The sequence below is a fragment of the Crocodylus porosus genome, unplaced genomic scaffold (assembly GCF_001723895.1).
Source record: "Crocodylus porosus isolate Cpor-Errol unplaced genomic scaffold, CroPor_comp1, whole genome shotgun sequence".
Taxonomy (NCBI): Eukaryota; Metazoa; Chordata; order Crocodylia; family Crocodylidae; genus Crocodylus; species Crocodylus porosus.
In genome coordinates, this window is record NW_017728931.1 from 102723213 (window position 1) to 102747682 (window position 24470).

The following is a 24470-nucleotide window of genomic DNA, read 5'->3' on the forward strand; positions in this document are numbered from 1 at the left end:
GCCCAAGGGCATGGCCAGTGGAGCAACTGCACAGCTTTAAGCCCAGAGGGTGTTCAGGAAGTTGGCTCCCATTACTGCTCATGAGGCTATAATGCAAATTCTTTGTACTAAGCCCTGGAGCTGGAAAGAGGATTTTATCCCTTCCTTGTTATCAGCCTATGCTACCATTTGTATTTATCTCAAGACTTACAGTATGGGTCATGATTTTCCAGGCAAGTGACCAGTTACTTATAGCCATGTTGAGGAGTGCCCCATGCTAAAGAATCCCGCCTCCTTTGTCTCTTTCCAAACAACAGATATCTTATGGGTTCATAAAACTCAGCAGTTGTATTCCCCAGCTTACCCAGACCTGTATTTTCGCTTACTTCTGTCTTTAGACACAGCAAGGGAATTACAAATGGGATCCATCTTTAAAAAGCTCTGCTGGTTTTAGCCCCTCAGTAGTAGAGGATATTGGTGGTGGGTGCTCAAGCCATGCTAGATCAGTCACAAGGAAGGCACATGTTCTGTTGGATAGCTCTGGGAGCCAGGAAACCCAAAGGGGACTCCTGGCTGCCACTGACCTGCTGTTTGACTTCAAGCAGGTGACTTTGTCCCTCCGGGCTAGCTTCCACATTCTTATTTTGCAAATTCAGTTTTAAGTTACTTTATGAAGCTCTTTGAGTCTGTGTATTATTAGTGAGCTAAATAATATTAGAATACTGTTAAGAGACTCAGACATTTCTTCCCGAGCTGCATGCCCTGCTAATTAAAGAGGCAGAAGCCTTGTTTGCAGCATATTTATGTTTCCCCTGCCTAGTGACATAATAGTCATTAAGCTGGTCGGTTGGGGTAATGGAACTTAAAAGTTTTCAACAGTATCGACATTTTAAAAATTATTTTCTCTCTCTCTCTCTCTCTCTTCAGTCGATCCAGTTTAAATGCCAAAGTGGAAGATTGCGTTAAACTAAACTGTGAGCAGCCTTATGTCACCACAGCAATAATCAGCATCCCAACACCCCCAGTCACCACACCTGAAGGGGATGATAGGCCGCAATCTCCCGAATATTCAGGAGGAAACATTGTCAGAGTATCTGCTTTATAAAACAAATAGAATAGACGCTTGGAGGCTGAGTTCTAGCAGGAAAAAAAATAGTTCTGGAGAAACAAAGCTGGAAAAGGCAACACGCCCTTGGTAGGGGTTACAGCAACAACAGAGTGAAAGGTTCAGGAGAAACGAAACAATTTGGGTTTCAGTGCTGTGGCATGTGAACCAGGCAACCAAATGGAGTTTTTACATGTCATTTGAACTGTTACACAGCAAAATTTTGACTTAACTATGAGCACAATGAAATGTCCCCATTGATGCTTCTTCTTACCATAAGAGCTCTTTTTTAAAGAAAAAATAAAATTAAAAAAAGGTTGGACATTATGTTCCAGCTGAATGCAAAACAACAATGAAAAGCATTTTGATAACATGTCTTTTTTCCTGTTATTAAACCATAAACTTGTCAAGACTGTTTAAAAAAAAAAAGAAAAAAGAAAAAAAAAGAAAAAAAAAAAATGAAAAAGCTCATATGAAATAAGTTTGTCCTGATTGAAAGAAATACAACCATAATGCATGCTGAAATTATTTGGAGCTGTGATCTTGGTTTACTTATGTTGTTTTTTCAAATTAGGCATGAAAAATATTACTATAGACAGGGGCATTTCTGTGCACTTGCAACAAGCTGATTGTTAATGTTCCATGGTAGTTGTACGAATAACTTCCCTTTGAAAACTGCAGTATTTCTTATTCAGACACTCATTAGTGAACTCAAGGTGTTCAGTTAGTTCAGTATTTATTCTCGTTTTCTCTGGCTTCCTAGGTACTGTTACAACTGCAATAATTCATTGTACACCTGTTGTATCAGGAATCAGGATTTTTTTTTCTTTTAGGTACTTTATAAGAATTCATCTAGACTATAAACTACACCAATAGAAAATATTTTCTCTATGGCAACATTTTAAATGGTCTTGTAACCAAAACTGTGTACCACAAGTGTAATTTTCAATCATGCTTCCTTCTGTCCCCAGTACTCTGTGACAGTACATTACTGTTCAAACTTTACTATCTTCTTTGGAATTTCTAGGCTTTTCATGAATTGGCGTAGTCTTTTGTTCTGCAAACGCCTCCTTACTTTTGTATTTCCTGAACAATGGTTTTACTAGTGTAGTGTTACAATGCCAATCCCATCTGAAATGAAACTAAAAGAAAGACGGTTTTGTGACAAACTAACACTTATCTCTAAACCTCTGTTATTCTGCAGCATCCAGGGGATTAGATATGCTGAGCACTGGAAGACATTTAGTGAAAACTGTTTGTGGAAACTCTTCTTATAAGTCATTACCTGTAAATCTGCATTCTAACATTTCTTTTTGGCTTTATAACTTGTAATGATATTTTCTTTCCTGAGACATACTGATAAAAACAGATTTGGGGCCCAATTCTGCACAACTGTAATGGATTTCAGTGGGAATTTTGATGCAAGATAAGGCCCATTAATTGATAGAATTCACAAGTTGATAATACCCTCGTGCTTCACTTCTTAAGGAAATCTCAATTTTCTCGCCACTAAGGTTTCTCCTAAGAGCAGGTTTAGCTGGAATAAAAGAATGTCCTTAAGAGGTTTACATCTTGAAAATGTTGTCTATGTATAAAGCATCCAACCATCCTGAATTGTGGGGCTGTCTCCCAGTGTCACCAAAGATTTCTTGAGACAGGATTTTGGTCCCAAATCTGAAAAGCTGATCCCAGGTTGGCAATCATCCCTCTTCAACCCCAAGCATTTGTGTGGTGACGCACAGAATCCTGCTGTATCTACCAAGAAGACACAGAACATACTGCCTGGCACCGTGTGAAGAGATCACCACTGATTTGGTCTGGGAGATAGCTGTGGGCTCTGCCTCAGGAGATCTAATTTGCCCACGCACAATGCCAGGTGAACATGGATATACCAACTAGCTCTGCTAAAAAGGCAGCGCTAATTAGCTTGAGCACAGTGCCACCGGAACAGGGTTATACTGCTTCTGAATCAGGGGTAGTGTCCAGCTAAGTTGCCCACCTGCAGCACTGTGCTAAGGCAAATAGATTAATCAGAATCACAAATAGTGAATACTTCTGGTTTCAGGGGTCTGTGGAACATCTGGGATTGTGTCCTGGATTTTGCTCCTAGAAGCACCTAGTAGTTCATGTACAAAAAAATACTGTGTAAGTGGAAATTAATGCACATCTCCATACAAAAAAAAATTAGACATACTAATCAAAAAACTCGGTGTATTAGAGAAAGTTATCAGAAGCAGTTAAGTTGTAGTGATGTTATAGTTGTGATTGTCCAGGAAATATGCTGGAGGCAAGGATTTGAAGGTGATTTCTTTTATTGGACCAGCTGAATAGTTTAAAAAAGGCTTCCTTTTGGGTACTACAGTACCCTGCATCAGGATACATGAGGAATACTGCTACAACATCCTCAGGTCTCCTGAGGAAGGGTACTGTATTATCCCGAAACTTGTCTACATCTATCCCAAAGATGCAGTTAGTCCAATAAAAGATATTACCTATCGAAAATCCTTGCCTCTAGTAAAAATGAAATGCTGTTAATATAAATACTGTATGTTTCATACACTACAGTACCAATTACTATCATCTCAACATTTACATTAAGAAGAAATATACTGTGAAAGTAGAACCTCAATAATCTAGATATTCCTTACTCTGCAGATTTAGGTAGGGAAGGCCAGCAAGATGTTGTAATAGGGCCTGATATTTCTACCAAATATGCTAGCGTATGTTTACTAAGTTATTATCATACATTAAAGCTAAATTACAGCTGACAAAAGAAAAATAGTACATTTTGTGATGCGTTATTCTTGTTTTCATATCATTTGTTGATGTATCCATAACATGGATTAAATTGCAATGAATTTCCTATTCATTTGTGCAAATTAGCAAGATTCCATTATTTGAAAATGGAATCAGATCTTGTACATTTCTTGCAAAGAATTCAGCATCTCACTGGTGCTGGATTCTCCTCTTTCAACAGTGAATGGCTCCAATAACTATTGAAGTCAATTATTTTGAACATCTCTTCCACTCTCTTGTAGAACTGGGGTAAATCCTTTGAAGCCAACAGAGTTCCTCTAGTTTAACTGTAGTCTAAGACTGAAATAACTAGCCCAGAGATTTTACTTGCTTCTATTTTCTACTCATAATTATTTGTTTAAAAGACTGGCTTTGTGCCTAGCCTCTGTTGAGGCAATTCCTGTATGAAAACTGCCCTGATATTAACAATCTACAACAGCTTCTCCTTTATGTCACATGGTGCTTCTTGACAACTTTCATCAGGAAACTAATATAAAGTGGCAGTTACTGAAAACCATTTGGAACAAGATCTGCACTGACTTACATATCCTGTTCAATCTCATTGGCCTCACTGAGGTTGCACAGGGCTAAAGAATTTGGCCTCTTGATTTCATTGTTCAGATGACCTAAAGAAAATGCAATACAGCAATATTTGTATAAGGATGACACCCCCAATTACTTTTATCTTCATGGTTAAAATACAGTTTAAGGAATAATTTGTCGAGCTTTTGCAGAATGCCAGTCTAGTCTCTTATTTCCATCTATCACTTATGCAAAATTGTTAATTTATTCTGAATTTGGAAAAATAAACATTCTTTTGGTGTTTTAGGTGATTTAAATACTGTTTTGGTAGTGAATGACTGTTGATGACTGTGTAAATGCATCTGTACTGTAAATTAAATGTAATTATTTCTGTGTATCATACAAAAAAACCAAGGTTGTTGTTTTGGACAATTTTGTTTGAAATTCATATATTGTGTTTCAGAAGGCAGCATAATATATGTATTATGCTGAATAAATGGACATCTGAGGAATACTTAAATAAAACATCTGCATGCTTGAATGAGTGAACCTGGTTTGCAATACCTTATCATTCACAGAGCATTTTTAACCCATCCAGGTGCAGACCAGCAAATGCAAGCACAACAAGCCTGTTATTGTACTACAGTGTAAAGTTTAAGCAGTTCTAAGCCATTCTAAAGGCAATGGGTCTACCTTTGCACAGCTCCAGTCACACAATATAGCCCTTTGAAGTTTTCCTGTGTAGATGATCGATCAATGGCAAAAAGCCACCAGCACTTGCTCCCAACATCAGGTAGTGCCTAGGCTATAGGGCATATGTGGCAGAGTGTCTCTGTGCCTGACTGTTGCCATAGTCTTTGGGAGACTGTTGACAGCTGTCGTGAATTAGAATAGCCTGTTTGCTGCTCTGATTTATGCCAGAAGTAGAATGGGCACAGCTGGACCAGATAATTGGGGCCATTAAATTACTGCCAACATGAACTTTATCTATAATTTTCTTTTTAAAAGACACCCTTCAGAATGACATTTTTTTTTTTAGAAACATCCTGACAACTATGGCTCTGCTGAATCTGCCCGGATACCATGCTATTTTCAGGTGAGCACCTGGCTCTATTCACATAACAGTCTTCATAAGATGAGGTCAAATTCTTTTCTGTAATATAACAACCGATCATTTCTAAAGGGAAAATAACAAAATGCAAATGATTGTGTCTTATCAACCATTTATATAACACCTTGGGTGTATGTAGTATTTTACCTATCCCAGAGAGTATTCTCTTAATGTAATCTGTTATTGAGAAGCTCTTAGACTATAAAGGAGAGTCCATTCTACAAGATTTTTTAAACCATGTTATAGCTTTTTAATAGAGAATAATTGTCTCACTATAAAATGGCCCCATAAAACCTACTGAAAGTTTTTCAATTATCATTAGCTTTTAAGGTCTATAAGGTTCTTTATACTATCATTGCAACAAAAGCATATTAACTTCTAGAAGACTTCTTCACAAAAGATTACACAGTGAAAATTGCATAGTGAAGGAGAACCCATAGGTAGGAGACAGAACTGTTGAAGATTGGCAATAAAAATAAAGAGCTTGTGGCTGTTGTTTATTTTTCCAGTTAGTCACATGTTCAACGCCTATGTTTTTTAAATTATTTCTGAAGGAGAAGCTTCTATATGGAATCACTAAATGGAACTGGATTTGTTAATTTATTTACTTATTTGATATCTATGCTATTCGTTCCAAAAAGCTCAGGGTGGCTTACAATAACAAAGTCATAAAAACAGATCGTGGACGTATTTCCTTCTAGAATTTAAGAAGGCCTTTGACACTGTCTCTCACCCCATTCTCATTAATAAATTAGGTGGCTGTGACACTGATGCCTACACAGTTGGATGGGTAAAAAACTGGCTGATAGGGCGCACTCAGAGAGTAGCAGTGGACAGGTCGTACTCAACCTGACGAGATCTGAGCAGTAGGGTCCCCTGGGGCTCAATCCTCGTGCCTGCACTGTTTAACATCTTCATCGGCGACTTGGATAAGGGGATTGAAAGCACATTGTCCAAGTTTGCTGATGACACTACGATGTGGGGCGAGGTGGGCACACTTGAAGGGAGAGAGAGGCTGTAACTAGATTTAGACTACAAAAGTGGGCAGATGAGAATAGGATGGGGTTCAACGTAAGATAAAGATAAAAGCAGGGTGCTGCACCTTGGGAGGTTAGATGATCACTTGTCTGGGGTCTTGTGAACCCACCATTCATTCCTGCCTGTGGCAGGGGTCAGGCTAGATGATCTGTTGAGGTCCCTCCTGACCCTAGCTACTATGAAACTATGAGATAAAATAATAAAACAATAAGGTATAGGTAAGTACTGGAAATGAGCAGACAGGGCAATACAAATGCCTGTCTAATCGAAACTGATATAGACTGAAAGATGCATCTTATTTTCTAGCTAGCTTAGTTAGGTGCCGTTCACCTGGCTATTTTTTTAAATCTCTTTCTACAGTTCCCATCTTTGTCTTAAGTAGGCATCAATACAGGAGTGGGCAAACTGTGGCCCGCTAGGTCATTTTATCTGGCTCGCAGGGCCCATAAAATTTTTTAAAAGTTAATATTTATCTTCCCCTGGCTGCCTGTCATACGACCCTCAATACCTTGACAAAACTCAGTCAGCGGCCCTTCGCCTGAAATCATTGCCTGCCTCTGCACCAATATCAAAGGAAGATGTGGGAATCATGTCAGAAGTGACTAGACATGTGAAATGTCTGAAGTACTTCAGACACTCTAAATAATTGAAAGCAGGGGTTCTCAAACTGTGGGTCGCGAGCAACTTAAAAGGGGGTTGCAAACTTCTCTTCCTTCCCCAACACACAAATGCTCCGCCCGCTTCCCTTCCCCAGTGCAAACGCACTTCTTCTTGGACTCATCCACATTGGAAGTCTCTCTTTTGTTTTATAATCTTGGCATGTATGGGTTAGTGAAGCTCAGTATTTATCTGTCAACAGTTCGATTGACTGCGTGTGATTGAGTGTGAGTTTTTTCAGCAGTTGAGGCTATAAAGAGCAAATACCTATCAGAAATAAATGTGGAGCGCGAAATGAGACTTGCCCTGGTTTGAAAAATTAAGTACTAAGCAAACTTAACTTTCTCATTGAAAACTATTGACAGTTTTAAATTTGACAGTGTTTTGTTTTGTTTTCAGTGAAACAGTTTTGAATTGGATAAACTTTATAAAGGGTTTTTGACAAATATATTTCATTTAATATACAAAGGTAAATGTACTTTATTTATCCCCTACCAAATCCTAATGAAATCAAAAGCTTTAATCATGGGGGGTCATGGGGGGTAAATTTATATATTATCTTACGGGGTTGCAGTATCACAAAGTTTGAGAACCCCTGATTTAAATAAATTAATTCAGATTTGGAGATTTGCATGTATTAAATATTGTTTCAACAAGAGCTTAACAATTAAATATTATATCCTAATCGCTAAAAGCAGCACTAAGATCCTACTTTACATAACTGTAAAGTTACTTATGAAAGACCTGTGATAGTCCTGCTAATTGTATAAATATTAATTAGGCTGTGCAAAACACCTCATTTCATTTTGACATCTGTTTTGCCATTTCAAAGGGACAGTGTTTCATTTCGTTGTTTTGTTTCATCAAAACTGTTTCAACATGTTTCGACATTTTGCCCATAGGCTATAATGGGGAATCAGGAAAATGCCTAAAACATGGTCATTTCTTGCCTGATTTGGATGAAAATTACAGAGATGGTAGTCCCTTCTGAGGGCATGAAACTTGGCAGGCTTCAAGGAGATAGGTGCAGGGGTTTCTCAGAAACTGGACCTCAAACTGCAAAAAGCAAAACTTGTGACACTTGCCACCTGTCATCCAGCGCACAGATCCAGGGGCCCACACCTCCAGGAGGGCTGTGGGGCTGCACCAGACTCCTCCCGGGGGTGCAGGACCCCAGATCTGTGTCAGGATGACAGGAGGCTTCTGCTGCCAGCTGGGACCGGCACTGGGTGCAGCTCACACCCAGTGCTGGGGAAGACTGATGTTGCCGCTGGCCCCAGGCAGCAGCGGCAGCCTCCTGCCTTCTGGCCTGGTGACGGGAGGCAGGCGAGAGCCAGGGCTGCGCTCCAAGCAGCTCTGCAGCCCCATGGAGCTCAGCTGCACGCCTCGGCAGTGGGAGGCAGAGTGCAGCCCTGGCTCTCCCCCCTCCCACCACTGGGTTGCACTCTGACCAGCTCTGCAGCCCCATGGCGTTCAGCCTGGTGGCGGGACGCGGGCAGAGCCAGGGCTGTGCTCGGCCTCCTGCTGCCAGGCTGAGCTCCATGGGGCTGTAGAGCTGCTTGGAGCATAGCCCTGGCTCTCCCCTGCCTCCCACCACCAGGCTGCTTCAAAACTCAAAATGTTTCTAAATTTCCTAACATTTTGAGTGCCCTCATTTCATTTCGAAGCTGTTTTGAAGCTTTTTGTTTTGTTTCCATTTTGCTGTTTCAAGCTCAAAATGCATTGAGATAGCTTCAAAACAGAACATTCAGTGAAATTTCACACAGCCCTAATATTTATGTATAAAACCTTAGATGCAAGCATTTTTTTAAGAAAATGTAGACTCTGTAGCTATGTAGCTTCTGTTAGCAGTAAATAATTATTCTCCCTCAAGCAAAAAGCTGAATAAATATATATGTTATAGGACCTGAAGGCCAATAATCTAAAGCTTGGTCAGTATACTGAGGAAAGTAAATTCCAGAGTCCAGGGCTGCCTCCTAGAATTGCTCTGCCTTTTGTCATCATTTATGTTCCTGTAGTACTTCACACTCCAGCTGAGTTTGGGATCAGGGCACTTTAATTAGAACAGTTGTAAGAGCTGCTCTAATTAAAGCGCCCAGAGCATTACATGTATCAGCATCCCCACACTGAAAAATGACAGCAGGGTGCTTTAACTAAAGCTCATTGAACAAGCTTTATTTAAAGCACCCCCATCACCATTTTTCAGTGCGGAGACGCTGATATATGTGCTGCTGGAGTCTGCTGGAACACAATAATTACCACGCTCCAGCAGACTCAATTAATGGAGCCTATTCTGACACATTGTAATTACAGTGCATCAAAGAAGTGCCGATGTATGTGTATAGGTGCCCTAAATGTGCTAGGCTCTGTGCAAGCACAAGCTGATTCTGACTGTATACAACTTTACTCAAGGAAAACATCTCTTTAGGATCCTACTTGAACCAATGTAAGTTGGTCTTTCTAACCTGAAGTCACCATTGCAGCTTGCAACCACTTAAAAAACATGCTTATGATGCCATTGACTTCCCCTTCGCCCATCTATTTACATGGATGGGGGGATGTGGAGCACTGAGGAGTGGTCTGGGGAATATAAGAAACAGCAAGTATGAGAAAGAAAAAGTACAGAGAGGCAAAGGTGCAGAAAAAAAAGATGGAGGAAGGGGTTGGGCAAGTGTGGAAGTAACAATCCATGACCAAGGCATGGAGTACAGAATGAAGGACAGAGGTGCTAATTGGAAAAAAGTTCTCTCTGGAATCAGGAGATTCCAGGTCCATGCCCCTCCTTATCTCGCTCCTGTTTAGTGACCTGAGGGTGAGGAGTAGGGTTTTAAAGTTCAGTATGGGAAACCTAGTGCCAACAGTATGCATATATTAATTCAGGGCAATGGGAGTGGAGAGGCTTAGCTGCCTGCCAAGACCTAGTATCTCTGAGTGGGCTCCCTGACACTGACAGAGAAGCAGATGAAAGAAAGGCAAAAGCTGAGAGATGCTCCTCTTGCCTTCTCACCATCACTGTCACTGCCTCCACTGGGAAGCTTCCATCCCAGGGACTTTCAAACATAGCAAGTATTAGCAAATCCCAATAGAGGAACTGCCAGAAGATCTTTAGTGGCAGATGATGTATGGAATGGGAAATGACTCCTATAGGCACATGGGTTCAGTTGATGTAGGGCTTTGATATAGATCCACTACCTAAAACAGATGGTCACATTCTGCACTAATTAAAGTTCTGAACAGCATTTGTAAATAGCCCCAATGCAGCAGCCCAATTTGGAGACCATAAAACATAGATAATTAGAGAGAATTCTAGACCAGACAGGAACAACATGCATGCTCCTACTTCCCTCCTAGCTACTTTAGGCAGCAGAAGCTTTTATGTCATGAACACATACTAGTCCACCCCCCCACACACACACACACGCAGAAACCTAACCCATTCATTCCTTTGTGAACAGACAATATAAAGCAAGAATACTGCAGAAGAAATATTAAAAAAGCAGAAAGAGCCTTAAAATTTAAGTCCAGGTTCACAAAAGGGTTAAGGAGCCTAAAGTAACACTGGATTTAAGTATTTGGGGTGCCTATACACATGCTCTGGGGTGAGGGGGAGCAGGTTTTTAATTAGAGCAGCTGTTGAGAACCACTCTAATTAAAAAGTAACAGTGCCACGTGTATTCAGCATCTCACCTTTCAAAATGGTGATGGGGGCACTTTAACTAAAGCTCATTCAATAAGCATTTGTTAAAGCATCTCTGAAACATGGGGCACTGGATACATGAGATGCTGCAGCACACTGGAGTTTTCTCATTAGAAGGCTCCAACAGCCTCGGCTGAGCCTGACATGTTCTAACCAGAATGAGTTGGAGTAAGTGTATGTGTATAGGCACCCAGAAATCCCAAACCCTCAACCCCCACTTCCACCTCCACCCTGTTTTTCTGCTCCCCTATCCTCATAAAGCATTAATTCTGCAGGCACCTAAGTTTCTTGATAAAAGTTTCCCAGGTATCTGAAGGTCTTCTAAGTGTACTGAGCAAACCACTGCCTAACTCACACTCGAGACCAATCAGGATTCACTGGGGCTCATCCCAGTAAGCATATTCTGATCACACCAACAAACCAGTGAAGTGCAGCAGTATTTGGATTACTACTGGAATATAAGGGTGTGCGAAGCTTCAGTTGCCAATTTGATTCAGAAAAGATTTGGCCCAATTTGGCAGCCAAATCTTCGAATCTGAATTGATTCAGGAGACCCATGAAAAGCTCTGAATCAATGCAAAGTTTCCAAATCAATTCGGAAAATATTCAGTAATTAGGAAGGTGGTCTTGCAGGGAAACAGAAACTGATAAGGGGGAGTGGAGGAGAGGAAAGACTGCTCTGATATTGACAACTGTAGCTGGCCAGTGACTGTGATCTTTCCCTGAGTTCCCTTCCAATCACAGTGCTCTGGGGGAGGGATGTAGAAACAGCATATAAGCCTCTCTCTGCCTTTTGTGAGCTGTCTGTCTGTAAGCAACAGCATGTCAAAGGTACTGGCTGGCTTCGTAGTCAGTCTCTTGCTAGTCTGTCTTCTTGGAAAGGATTGGATACACCTTACTAATTACCCTCACCTAGTATGCCTCTGCTTATCCCTATCCAATCCATTCCTTTCAACTTATTCTTCCCCCAAAAGCCTATTTGTTCTTATTCCTGCCCCCTGTCCCCCCCCCCGCCCCCACTTTTTAAAAAGAAAGCCGTGTTTTCCCTGGCAGTATCATCCATCACTGCAGGAAAGCACATATCACACACACACACATTAAACAGATAGTATATTACACACATGCACACATTTTCCAGCACAGCAAACATTATGAAGTGTGCTGGAAAGAAAGGTGCCAGGTCTTCTGGAAGGGGAGGGAGAGGGACTAGATGGGGTAGGGGGAAAGCTACAAGTCCCCCGCCCCCCGCCCCCAAAACATAGACGCACCCTCTTTCCTGGCAGTGATGAGTCTTCTTCTGCCAGTGGAAGCAAGGGGCTGGGAGCAGTACCTGTCCTTGCACCTGCACCACCTCCACTGACACCAGAAATAAGCACCAGTACCAGAATGACAGTCTCTTCCACCCCAATTTCAGCTCCCAGCATAAGCCTCTCACTACCAGAGGAGAAGTTGGATCCGGAAGCAGGGATGAGTGCCATAGCCAGGGAAATTCTGGGGAAGGAGGGGGAATGAGAGTTTGTGCTCCACACCCCTCAAAGTTCCCCTAGGGCCTAGAGGCAGGTCTCCTTCTCTGAAAGGCACCTCAGATGAGTTTGTGGTGGCAGGTGGCTCAGTTTCCCCATTGTTGTGCCTCTGCTGCTTAGGAGAGGGAGAAGGCAGGATTCCCCCCTGCCCTCAACCCAGAAGGAGGGAAAGTAGCGTAGTGTGGGATCATTTTGATTTGGTAGATGATTCCAAGTATGCTACCTGCCAGCATTGCCAAAGGCAGATCAGCCTTCACCAGCATGGCAATGCTGCTGCATCTCAGGAAGCAGCACCCCCTTGCTTGGCAGTTCCTCCTCAGCAGTTTCTCGCTCAGCCAATGGGAGCATGCCCAGAAAGAAGTCCTACTCTTGCTCCAAAGCCCCCGTCCCCATGAAGCAGGGGTAAGGCGCTCTGGAGTGGAGGAGGAAAGCCACAGACAAAGGGGACGGCATTGCAAGGGTGAGCAAGGTCACCCAGGGCACCAGGGAGATGCTTGCGAGTTCCTGTGCTGTGGAGCCCCTATGCTGAGGCACCCTGCACCCTAGCCAGCTGCTCCTTGGTTGGCTGGGGTGCAGGGTGCCTTGACACAGGGGAACAGGCTACCTCCTCAGTGGAGCCCCTGCGCTGAGGCATGTGGAGGCCTCGTGCTGAGGCACGCTGCACTTCAGCAAGCTGTGGAGCATCTGGCAGGGGTGCAGGGTACCTCGAGACAGGGGAGCAGGCTGCCTCCCCAGTGGAGCCCTGCACTGAGGCACACAGAGAAGCAGCCAGCCTAAGGCTGCAGGCTCCCCCATTTCAAGGCACCTTGAGCCCCAGTCAACTTTGGAGCAGCTGTCTGGGGCACAGAGTCTCAACACAGGAGCTCTGCAGCATACGGAGACAGAGAAGCCTCCCCTCCACATGCCACTCACTGGCTGGCTGGGGCACAGGGCACCTCAGCACAGGGGATGGTTAGCCCCTGCTGAGGCACCCTGTGCCCCAGCCACCCTGCTCCCTCCTTCCCTTCCCCACAGCACACAAAGCAGCAGGATATTGTGTCTCACTGAAAAGCACATGGGCAGGGTCATCTACTGTGGCACAAAATGGCAGCACAAATTTGTGCCACTACTATCTGTGCTGCTTTAAAGGCATGCTCATGTGGACCTGGCCATGGGGTGCATCCAGACGTTTAGGCACAAGCAGTTTGTGGTGCTGCAAACTGCCTATAATGTTAATGTGCCCCAGTAGCAAAAGAAAAAAAAAAAGGCGGGGGGGGTGGCAAAAAGTGGTACAAAGCAATGCCAAATATGGAAATAGGGGAGCAGACAGCCCAAAGCACTTCCACGTGTTCCCCCATATCTGTGTGCTGCAGAGCCCCCACACTGTGCCTACATGGAGACATGGGAGCTGTCAGCCTAGAGCTGTTTGCTCCCGTCTTGAGGCACACTGTGCCCCAGCCATCTGTTCTGCAGTTGGCTGAGGCACAGTGTGCTTCAGCATGGGGGCTCTACAGCAAGCAGAGGAAGACTGGGGAGCAGGCATCCCTGCCTGCTCCCACATCTCCACATGCCGCTCCCCAGCAGCCTTCTAGCTAGCACTGCACTGAGGAACTCTGCCCCAGCCAGTCTCCTCCCTGCAGCACAGGGAACCCAGCAAGGAGCTGGGAGAAGCTGGGCACAGCCCACAACAAAAGGCATGTGTAGGAGCGTACACTGCAGCACAAAGTAGTGGTTTGTCCCACTATTACTTGTGCTGCTGTAAACACATACCCCTGCTCATCTAGACATGGCCACAGAATGGAAATGAGTCTGTGGCAACAGACCTGGCCTTTAGGTTGGGTAAGCATTATTTAGAGTAGGACCAGGATTAGGCAAGGTCTTGTGACATTGCCTGGGCTATAGTTAAGGCAGGGACCAGGAAAGGCTACTCGGGCTCATGCTAAAAGAGGCTGGTATGGCTATTATAAGACCACAGTGACTCATCATAGGGCTAATGACTAGTAGACTATGGTTATGGTTACTTCATAGGACTCCCTAAGCTGGTGTTTAGGGTTACTTAGGCTCAAGGTCTGCAGGCTAAGGTTATTGCAGTGACTGGTAGTGTTGCCTAGGCTAATATTACCATTACTTAAAGTAGTACTATCAAGCAATGGTGAACATTATTCAAAATAGAAACCCAAAGCTAGTATATGTGAAATTATGGCAGGGCTCCCCAGCTTCAAAAGTCAGTGGTATACCAGGGTCATATACAGTTCTGCAGGCTTGGCTTAGGGTTTTTCACGCTAATATAACCAGGTTTATAGTTAAACCTAGCTATGTTAGGTCTCCCCAGACTAGGATTAGAGTGCCTGATGGCACCACCTGAGTTATGGATAGGGCAGTTGAGGTTCCAGTACTGGAGTAGAATAACCCATTATGGCTGGGAAAGCTATAGTTAGGAGTAATAATAGGAAGGCTCTCCAGGGTAGGGGTTTCATAGTTTCTAGGGTCGGAAGGGACCTGAGTAGATCATCTAGTCCAACTCCCTGCCATGGCAGGAAAGATTACTGGGGTCAAACAACCCCAACAAGGTGTTCATCTAACCTCCTCTTAAAGACCCCCAGGGTAAGAGCCAGGGTTGTGCAAGGGTTGAGAGTTCTGCCTGGGCAATAAATGCTTGATTTGTGAATGGATCCCCCAGGCAAGGGTTAGGGATACTAAGGGGCTAGGGTTGGATCCCACAGTCTACCTAAACACTAACCCCCCTTGAGCAATTTTTAGGGTTACTCAGAATAGGTGTCCTTAAGCTATGGTTACAAGAGGAATAGGCAGGGGTTCCAGGTTAGGATTAGAACAGGGCTCAAAGATCTGTCTGAACTAGGGCAAGGATAAGTCATGAGAGAAATTAGGCCTAGGGTTACTCAGGGAAAATCTCTATGGTTATTTAGGATTATTGTCCCCAAACTAGGGTTAGGATTACATAAACCCCCAAACCTAGAGTTGGTCAAAATAAGGTCCAAAGGACTGTGCTTAGAGCACAAAGATCCAGGTCTCTGGGTATTATGATCAATCATGGTAGGGCTCCCAAAGCTAGAGATGGCATTTTTTTCTGTAGGGTAGGATTACAGCATGGGGTACCATAATTTAAGGCAAGTACCAGTAGCACTATGCAGACTAGGATTAAGACAAGGTCCCTTCCAGCCCTAATGTCTATGAAATCTATGAAATTGCCTGTCTGGGCTACAGTTAAGGGGCTAAGGCTATGGCAGACTTATATACAGCTCTTCAGCTAATTGTTAGTGGCAAGGCAGGCATGGTACGGCTCAGGCTAGTTTCAGGGTTAATCAGGACTCAGTGTGCTAGGGTTTGACTTAATGCAGGAAAATGATGAAGGCAAAAACAGTAATTTTCCATGCAAAAGTTTGAGTTATAGCTTTTAGGGTGTCCCAGGCTAAGGTTTATAATTTTTTCAGTTAAGGTTTATAATTCTTTGGCTAAGAAAACGTGGGCACACTTTCCCAACCTAGGACTTTTAGTGTTCTCTGGGCTAAGGTCTGGATAACCCAAGGTAAGCCTCTCCCAAAACAGGTTTAAGGACTGAGCCTGAAAGGGCTAAGATGAAAGCATTATGTTAGAAGTGACAGGACACCTACAATGGTATTACAACAAGCGTAAAGATGGTTTCCCAATCAGGCTAGGGTTGAATTACTCACATTAGTGCTCCCCAGTGTAGGTTGCTTAGGATAGGGTCACAGTACTACAGGAGATCCCCAAGGCCTAAGGTTTGGGAAATCATGCCCCTCAAGCTAAGGTACCCAAGCTAGGCTACCCATCTCCCTGGGACAGGCTACACAGAGTGAAGTTTACTTCAGTTACGGTCCAGGATTCTTTACAGCAGGTCTCACATGGTAAAGGGTTAACATTTCTTTGGCAACTCTGACCTCAAGCACCACAAGAAAACATTATTCCATTGCCTAACATGCTAGACCATATTAATGAAACAGTGACCAAAATAAACCTTCCCTGATTGGTGGTGTGGTATAGGAGAGAGTGGGATCAATTCAATCACTTTTTCACAACATCATCCAACATCCAAAATCTAATCCAGAGATAATGATAGCTCTACCCCAGTGAACTATGTCTACAAAAGAACCAAGTACACATGTACAGTTTCAAAAGAAACTGAGGAACTGACTTTCTAATTTTACAAATTCTTGAAGCTTTCATTCCCTTATGGATTTTTCATAAAAACTAACAACCAATTTCTGCATTATTGTGATAAACTGGCATGAATAAGGAAATTTAAGATTAACTGGAAAAAGGCAAACACTTTCTTCAACTTAAAATACCAAAATTTAAGACAATAGTGATTTATTGTCTACCAGATCACGCTTTACTTTTTTTTTTTTTTTTTACAAGTCCAAAACGAGTGGATAGAACTATACAATTGTGATACTTCATAAAAATGCACTCACCACAAAACATGGTAGTTGTTAGAGCAAACACACTTTTCAAGAGCTTGCCTGATTTTAAAAATAATCCTAAAAAATACACAATGTTCATAAAAATACAGTAAAATGCACTTTTCCCACCTCAATAAATATATTTTAACTCTGCATCCATTTGGTGACTTGAGTCACCAGAGAGCTCTTAATGAAGAAAAAGACATAGTATAATTTCTCCTTCTAGGCTCTCACATTTATTGCATTTACATCCAGAACAATAAGCCAGTAGATAAGAATTTTGCCGTCTTTCATTTTTGCTCAGGAGGGTAGAGGAATGGGAGAAGGTGGGGTAAAACTATAAACATTATTCCCAAATTGATCCATACCACATAAACCAGTCCAAAGAACAAGCTCTGTTTAAAAAAAAGATTTTCTAGAAATTAGATCACATTTAGAATAATGAAGTCTATAATCATGGTTTTTAAAACCTCTGTTTAATATGTTTTTTAATCAGTTATGTTAAAAATAGAGGTTTTAGAATATTTTTAAAAGAAACAGCTAAAATAAAAGTGCTGTTAGAAAACTGTATCCCCCCATTTTTTAACAGATGTTGCACACTTTAAACCATTTACTTGAACTGTAATTCTATGATTCACACACACACACAAACACACACTTATATGAATGTATATCCCTGATCATTTTAAGACATTTTCCCAATGGCTTAGTTAAAATGTGGTTAAAAGTCTATTTCAGCTGAAGTCACATTTTGCTTTCCCACAAATATAGCAATTTTTTTTAGAAGACAGGTTTTTTTTCTGCGATACATTTTTTTAAGAATGTCATTAGCACTAACAGCATAAGAATTAGTGTTTTACACAGTGTATATCCTGTGACAATAAGTTAAATATTACTGTGCCCAGTGAATCCTTCTCATATGCAAAATAATTATTTCACGGTTATTCTAAAAAGCTGAAAGACAGTTCTTTGGTTCAAGTGTCCTTGCATGTGAGCCTCTCCATCTATTCATAAGTCATTATCTGAAATAGATGAGTAATACTGACATAGTTAAAAATACCCAAGATGAACCTGAAGGGTAGAAGAGGCAAACACACCAACAAATAGTTGTGACTTCTCCAAATCATTTGCAGCACCTATAATTCCTCCATTTCAAAATGTGTGTTAAAGCTGTTTGCCATGGATGTATGTTCAAAGATCCTTGTCAGGCTGGGTTTCAGTAGCTCCACTGAATGACAGGACAGGTGTTGTGAGGTGTCATTCTTCAAGGACATCATTTGATCTGTCCCAGGATCTCTTCTGTCATAATACAGAGCCCATAGCAAAGTAATAGTGAGGATCATAGCCAGAATCTGTGTAACTCCAATAGAGATTCCTAGAAACCGCAGCACTTGCAATTGTTTTGTTCCTCTCAAGAAAGTGTACATTTTTTTCCCACAACCCTGTGAAACAAAATAAACAATTAGTCAAAATTACTTGCACCTTCCTCAGACTTCCAATGGTTTACCTTCCTTTAGCTAATATTGGCCATCTGATGTATCATGGCATATCTCCATTCTCCTTCAAACCACACTTTTTAAAATTACTTTGCTGGCTCCTCTTCCTCCCCCACTAACCCAATCCTCTCTCACATACTAGTGGCTTTAAAGCATCTAACAAGCTCCCTGTGAGCCGTTTTATACTTTATACTCCAGAGCCCTGCTCATCTAGTCTATATGCCTATCAACTATCTGGGTTTTATAGGAAAATCAAATAATTTCCAATATTTAAAACTGCTCCACTAAGTTCTTTCTTATTCACCATTTTATCTAAACTACATATTTAAGGTTTGCTACAACTATCATTATCTTTTAATCCTGAAATCATCTTTATTTTAATATCCTTTTGATTTTCCAAAACAACACATTTTTGTAATACCATGGACAGAAATTAAAAGAACAGTCTAAATAATCTACAAATTGTATTATCTAATCAATGTTTCTTCAGAGTTTTCTTTTCTACTGTATTATCTACAAGTATTACGCATTAACTTTTATTTCAATAGAAAATGGCTACAGAGCAGAAAACAATGTTACATTCAGGCTTTACAGTCACAGTACTAAACCAAAAGGTCTTTCTGACTGTAGACGTGTTCAAAGAAGTAACCTTTACAGAAGGATTCTTGATCAGTTCCTGGAAAATGCTGGGTACAGATAGTACTGTTAATCAACAAATACATGTTTTGCTAGTCCAATTTTTTTATTCATAAACTAGCTGCCTCTGTTCATTGCAAAATAACAACAAATTCATTTAGATTTGATCCTTGGAGCACCTCATTCCAAATAGCCAGATTCAGATGCTTATCTGTACACAGAAGCTGTTTTGCGATTTTTAGACTGTGATACCTTCAAGTCCTCAACTATTTCATTACTCAGATACTTTGTCCAGGGCCAAACCTGCTATTTCTACTTAAATATAGTAATGTGCTCAGTTTATAACATTTTTTATAGTTTGCTGAATATAAACTATTAGCAACCATAACTGAAAAGTGACAATGATACCAGTGATACTATGAAAAATTGCACCAAAACTTTTCAGTATATAATGAAATAGTTTGGAACATCTTCCCATCCTGCATAACACTATCATCCATCTCATTTAACTCCCTGTCCAACAAATCATGCTTTCTCCTCTGTGACATAGTGGTGTTATAGTATTCAGCGCTGTTAAAGCATTTAATCCTGGAGACTACATCATTTTATTTCTGTTGTTCTGTTCTAAGGGTTTTTATTATTATTATTGCAGGAACACCTAGGAAGCCCAGTGCTGTAAAAAACAAGGAAAAATGGCTTTTGCCCCAGATAGCTTACATACTAAATATCATATATAGTAAAATTGCTGCATGAACTGCCTCTCCTCCCATTTGTGATAACAGAGCATCTCTGCATGAATGCCCAGTGACTGTTACATGGAAAAAGTACTATAGGAGAAGTACAACATTTTTAAAATGGCTGAAAACAAATTCAAAGAGCCAACATCAGCTGAACAATCAGCTCTCTACAGGCCACAGCAAATGTCCTACATTTCTAGAAATGTCAGTAATCACTGAACAGGATATCTCAGACCAAACAAAAATATGCACAGATGAGTCAGACTGTGTTTTCTGCAGAAAAATCATTGTAAGGTACAGAGGAGCCTTGCAGAGATTTCTGTAAACCATTTCCACTTATGAAAGAGGATTCTGGGGAGGGGGCAAAGAGAATGAGGGGTCTCATGGAGCTGTAGGAATAGAGGCTGTCCTGTGGGAAACCCTATCAACTCCACTTTCTCTCCAGCAACATAGCTTCAGTGAGTCACTGGCCACATCCTTCAGTAGAACCAATGGGAGGTAATACAACTCCAAGCTGTTCTCTGTCCAGATTTCCACTTTGAATCAATTCCGCGACTTACCAGGAATAGTGCTGGGGAGAGTGGCAGATCAGCTGTTTCAGTCTAGCCCATACCCATCCTACCACTGATTTTTACAGAGCTTGATCTGTATAGAGATTTAGGAGGGTTTTCAGCACAGCACAAGCACGTGAACACTCAGAAAAAGAGATCTGCATAAGACAGTGCCATGGAAGCACAAAAAGAGACAGTAGCAGTCGGAAAAAAATCAACAACCCACCAGATTGATCATGTTCAAAATTTTATTTATGTGACATGACTTTACTAAGCTATTTGATACAGTCTTCATATGATATCTGAGCAATGGCAAAAAAAATAACAGTCTAAATACTAAGCATGATCCTGTTAGCATTTCAATCATGCTAAAAGGTTCCAGAAACCAATCTTTATTTAAAATGCCACAGTGTTAAGTTTGCTTGATTAAAAGCCTGATTCTACACAAGCTCCAGAACTCCCACTGAAGTCACTGGGCTCATAGTTAGGACCTGATCTCAATTCCCCACATTCTGCAAAAAGTTTCAGAATGCATTAAAGTACTGAAGACATCCTTCTTGTGCCAAGCACATTAACAAGACACAGACATTCCACAAGTTCATCCTGTGAACAATAACACAGGTAAGACTCAGAAAAGAACAGAAAACAAGTCTGTTGGGTTTTTTAATTTGAAAACTATATCTTTGCAGCAAAATACTTTTAACTGAGCTTGATGCAGGCATTTGGGCATCCTTTCCCTCTGCTAAGATGCACGGTTGCGATTATACTGTTTTCCAAATTTGTTTTTAATTGGAAAGAAATTGGCTGTATTTTAATACTTTTTTGATAAAGATGAAAGGCTAAGGTACACGCTGGTCGCAATTTAAAAAATGCTCACCCACAGCAGTATTCAAATTCAGTTCATTTGCAGCCTAAAGGAAACTACTATTAATGGAGAACAATAGCATTAATCCCTCCATCTCCTGCAAAACAGACATATAACTGAGACAAATTATACCAGATCTATCTAGGCTGTCTCCTTCCACTTAATGATGCTGTTGCATTTCTGCTCTGATTCACATTCAAAATCAGATTCCAAAACAAAAAACATCAAGCCATCTCTGTTTCCCCCCACATGTATATGCTTTATTTATGCTTAATAACACTGCTCTTAGATGGTAGCTTAAAATTAATACATGCATAAATATACTCAAGAACAAATCCCATGTTAGTGACAAACCAATGCCTCCATAACCACTTGTAATGATCATTCAGTATGGTATTGATGTTTCAGGTTTATAATGTTACCAATTAAGGGTTCTACTCTCATCTACTGTACCACAATTTTAAACCTATGGTAGTTTAAAAGGGCCTTAAAGTGTGTGTGTGGGGGGGAGGGGCACTTTTACTACTGCTTTAACCGCAAAAATGGTGTTAGGTTATTGAATCGGGTTTTGGAAGCTTACTTCTATGCTAAAAAACAACCGTATACAATATCATCAGCTTACTCCACATACATTTATTTCGAATGGTAGTAGGTTACAACAGGGAAATGATTTTTTTTTTGCAATTTTGCCTCCCTGAAAAGTTCATCGTTTTGATTCTTGTGCCTGGACCCTTAATTTCTTACCATGACTTAGACCATCTTGATTTGCTAAGGAAAGTTCTACCATCTATGAAGGCCAACAGAAAAATCTAATATTCGCCAAATCCAGACCCTATGTTTCTACTGGGAGAATTGCTGCTCTCCCAGTATAAATCGCTAGTGTTTAATGTTCATTCAATTTCTCCTGGGGGAAACATGCCCCTTTTAGGAGAAAGATCTAGTTGTGAACCTGAAAGAACTCCGCTGTGAGAGAAATTATCTTACAAGACTGAAGTCTGGTGTAGTCCAGGAAGGAAGTATTGTTCCCTGCTCATCCTTTAGACTGATGTCTGGGGGAATGAGGGGAGCACAGCAGAGCAAAGCCCCCTGTCCACTCCTCAAACCGGGGACTCCAGTCTGAGGAACAGGTAGAGAGCAAGGATTGGCTGCTCTTCTACTTTGATCACAGTCTGCTCCTGAACAACCTCATTCCAAACATGTTTCAGTAAAAACCCTTCTTCTACGTTACACATTATGTGCTTGGAATATACCAGTAACATGGACAGGAGACAGTTTGAAATATCATTTGAAATATTCAAGTATTTTCTCTCTCTACCTCTTGATAAAGGTCACTAAGGTCTTCATGATGTGCCTGCTTGGAACATCCTGGGAACTCTCTAACACAACAGGAGTCAGGAGGCCAGTCCATCTCTGTCATTTCCAGCCAGTCAGTGAAGTATACTACTCCACAGCACTTAAACTGCAAAGGAAAGATCAGACAGAATGAGTAATTACACTATGATGCTCCTTATTAATAAAAGCTATTCAGCAAACAACTTTATCAAATACAAATTAAACCTATTTAATTTATTTGCATGAACCCAACATATATGGGATATTACTGGTTTTCTCTGGCAGCCATGTTTTATTGATTCCTTTACAGTGCCCAGAGATTTAACAAAAATAAGATGGAGATAAAAGTAGCCAATAGCCAGTTACATTGCACTGCAATCTGTCCTTTAAGGCTAGGGACAGGAATTACACGAACTGGTATAAGTGATGAACATAAACTGGCTCAAGTCTGTAACTCAACAGAAGTTCAGTGCACATAAACTGCTTTCAAAATAGCCAAAACCAGTTTAAGATAAACCTGAATGGATGCAGTATCAGACTTAGTTGATTTAGGCTCAATTGTTTTACTGAACTTCTGTCCCAGATCCGCTCCAAATTCAAATTTAATCCACATTCCCTCAGCATCCCAGGACGCTTTGTACTTCCCTGCAACCTCTGCCCCCCCTCCCTTGCAAAGTGGGCAGGCTAGCCTTGGCCCAAGCTGTCTGCTCCCGTGGAGTAGGAAGGCAAGCTCTAGAACCCTCCAGCTTCTGGCCTGGGCCACTGCAGGTATGTGGCTGCATTTCCAGAATCAAAAGTGAATGTCTGTTCACATGGTCATCAGTTCAATCTACACAGCTTAAACTAACCTGCGAAGATTGATCATTCAACCTCAGGCTATTTGACTATTGGTACTTAGCCTTATTCTCAACCAATTTGCCAGATGGTGTTTCAGAGAAATCATCTCATCAAGTATTACTGTTGTCCCTACAATGGGGAGAATGACAAAGCCCTAATGGCATAGAGTATCCCTGCAAAAATACAACAGGCTATGAGTAAATCTGAGTGAGAATGGAGACAGCATGCACAGGAAAAGATTTGTCAGAGAAAGTAAAGGGGGAAATAAGGGAAAAGAAAGAGTAAAGAAATAAATAATCTAAGGTAAGACACTAAAACAAGAAAAGAAAAATGGAAGAAGTCACTGTAGTATGAACTCTTACAGCAACAGAAGACCCTCAGAATCAACAGGAAGAGTAACTTGTATTCTTTCATCAAAATAAAAGAAACAAATTTACTACCAAAAAATCTGCAACACAAAAATGTCCGTTTTTCCAAGCTGTATTCAAGCCAGAGAGTTGAAAAATGTTGGTCTCATACAATCTCTCTGGGTGTCTATACACATGCTCTGGGTGGGGGGAGGAGTGCAGAAGGTGGGGCATTTGACTTAAATGCCTGCAGTGTCTTGTGTATTCAGTGTCCCACACTTCAAAATACCAGCGAGGGTGCTTTAACTAAAGCTTGTTCAACGAGTTTTAGTTGAGCACCCCCACTGCTATTCTGAAACACGGGGATGTTGAATACATGTGACAGTGAGGCTACTGAAGTGTTCCAAATAGAACACATCAAAACAGGCATCCTGCATGTGTACAGGCACCCTTTATGACCCACTTTTGCAATGGATAAATACAAGACACCATTCCTATGTTCTTCTCCATCATATCTTGGCTTGACCAGCACTTACTTCCTCTTCTCTTTGTTTTCTATCAGTTTTAAATTCTCTATTCCATGGGTGTCAAACATATGACCCATGGGCTAGATATAGCTTGCAGAGACAGGTCATCCAATGCACAGACTTGATGGGGGAACATGAACTTCCTGTGGCTATAGCCAAGTGCCAAGGCAAGAGCCAAAGTGCTGAATCCCAGCATCACTATGGGAAGGAGCCCAGCACCATGGCTTGTTCCTCTGGCAATAGCCAATAACCCAGGTTGCCACACCTCTTCATACCAGGTCCCAGACTAGAAG

At 41.5% G+C, this 24470-nt stretch overlaps 2 protein-coding genes across 4 annotated transcripts in view; one reads left to right on the plus strand and one right to left on the minus strand.

The window, feature by feature from the left end:
* KCND2 (potassium voltage-gated channel subfamily D member 2) overlaps positions 1–4940 on the plus strand; it is a 481391-nt gene extending 476451 nt beyond the window's left edge. For both annotated transcript variants that reach the window (XM_019543431.1, XM_019543432.1), the window contains one exon: positions 907–4940. In XM_019543431.1, coding sequence (XP_019398976.1) covers positions 907–1084 — 178 coding nt within the window. In that variant the 3' untranslated portion in view covers positions 1085–4940. The remainder of the gene's footprint in view (positions 1–906) is intronic.
* An 11843-nt stretch (positions 4941–16783) lies between these two features.
* TSPAN12 (tetraspanin 12) overlaps positions 16784–24470 on the minus strand; it is a 69393-nt gene continuing 61706 nt past the window's right edge. The window contains exons 6-7 of one of the 2 annotated variants that reach the window (XM_019543433.1): positions 22450–22593; positions 16784–18291 (exon numbers count right to left, since the gene is read on the minus strand). In XM_019543433.1, coding sequence (XP_019398978.1) covers positions 17986–18291; positions 22450–22593 — 450 coding nt within the window. In that variant the 3' untranslated portion in view covers positions 16784–17985. The remainder of the gene's footprint in view (positions 18292–22449; positions 22594–24470) is intronic. The other variant, XM_019543434.1, reaches the window with a different exon arrangement.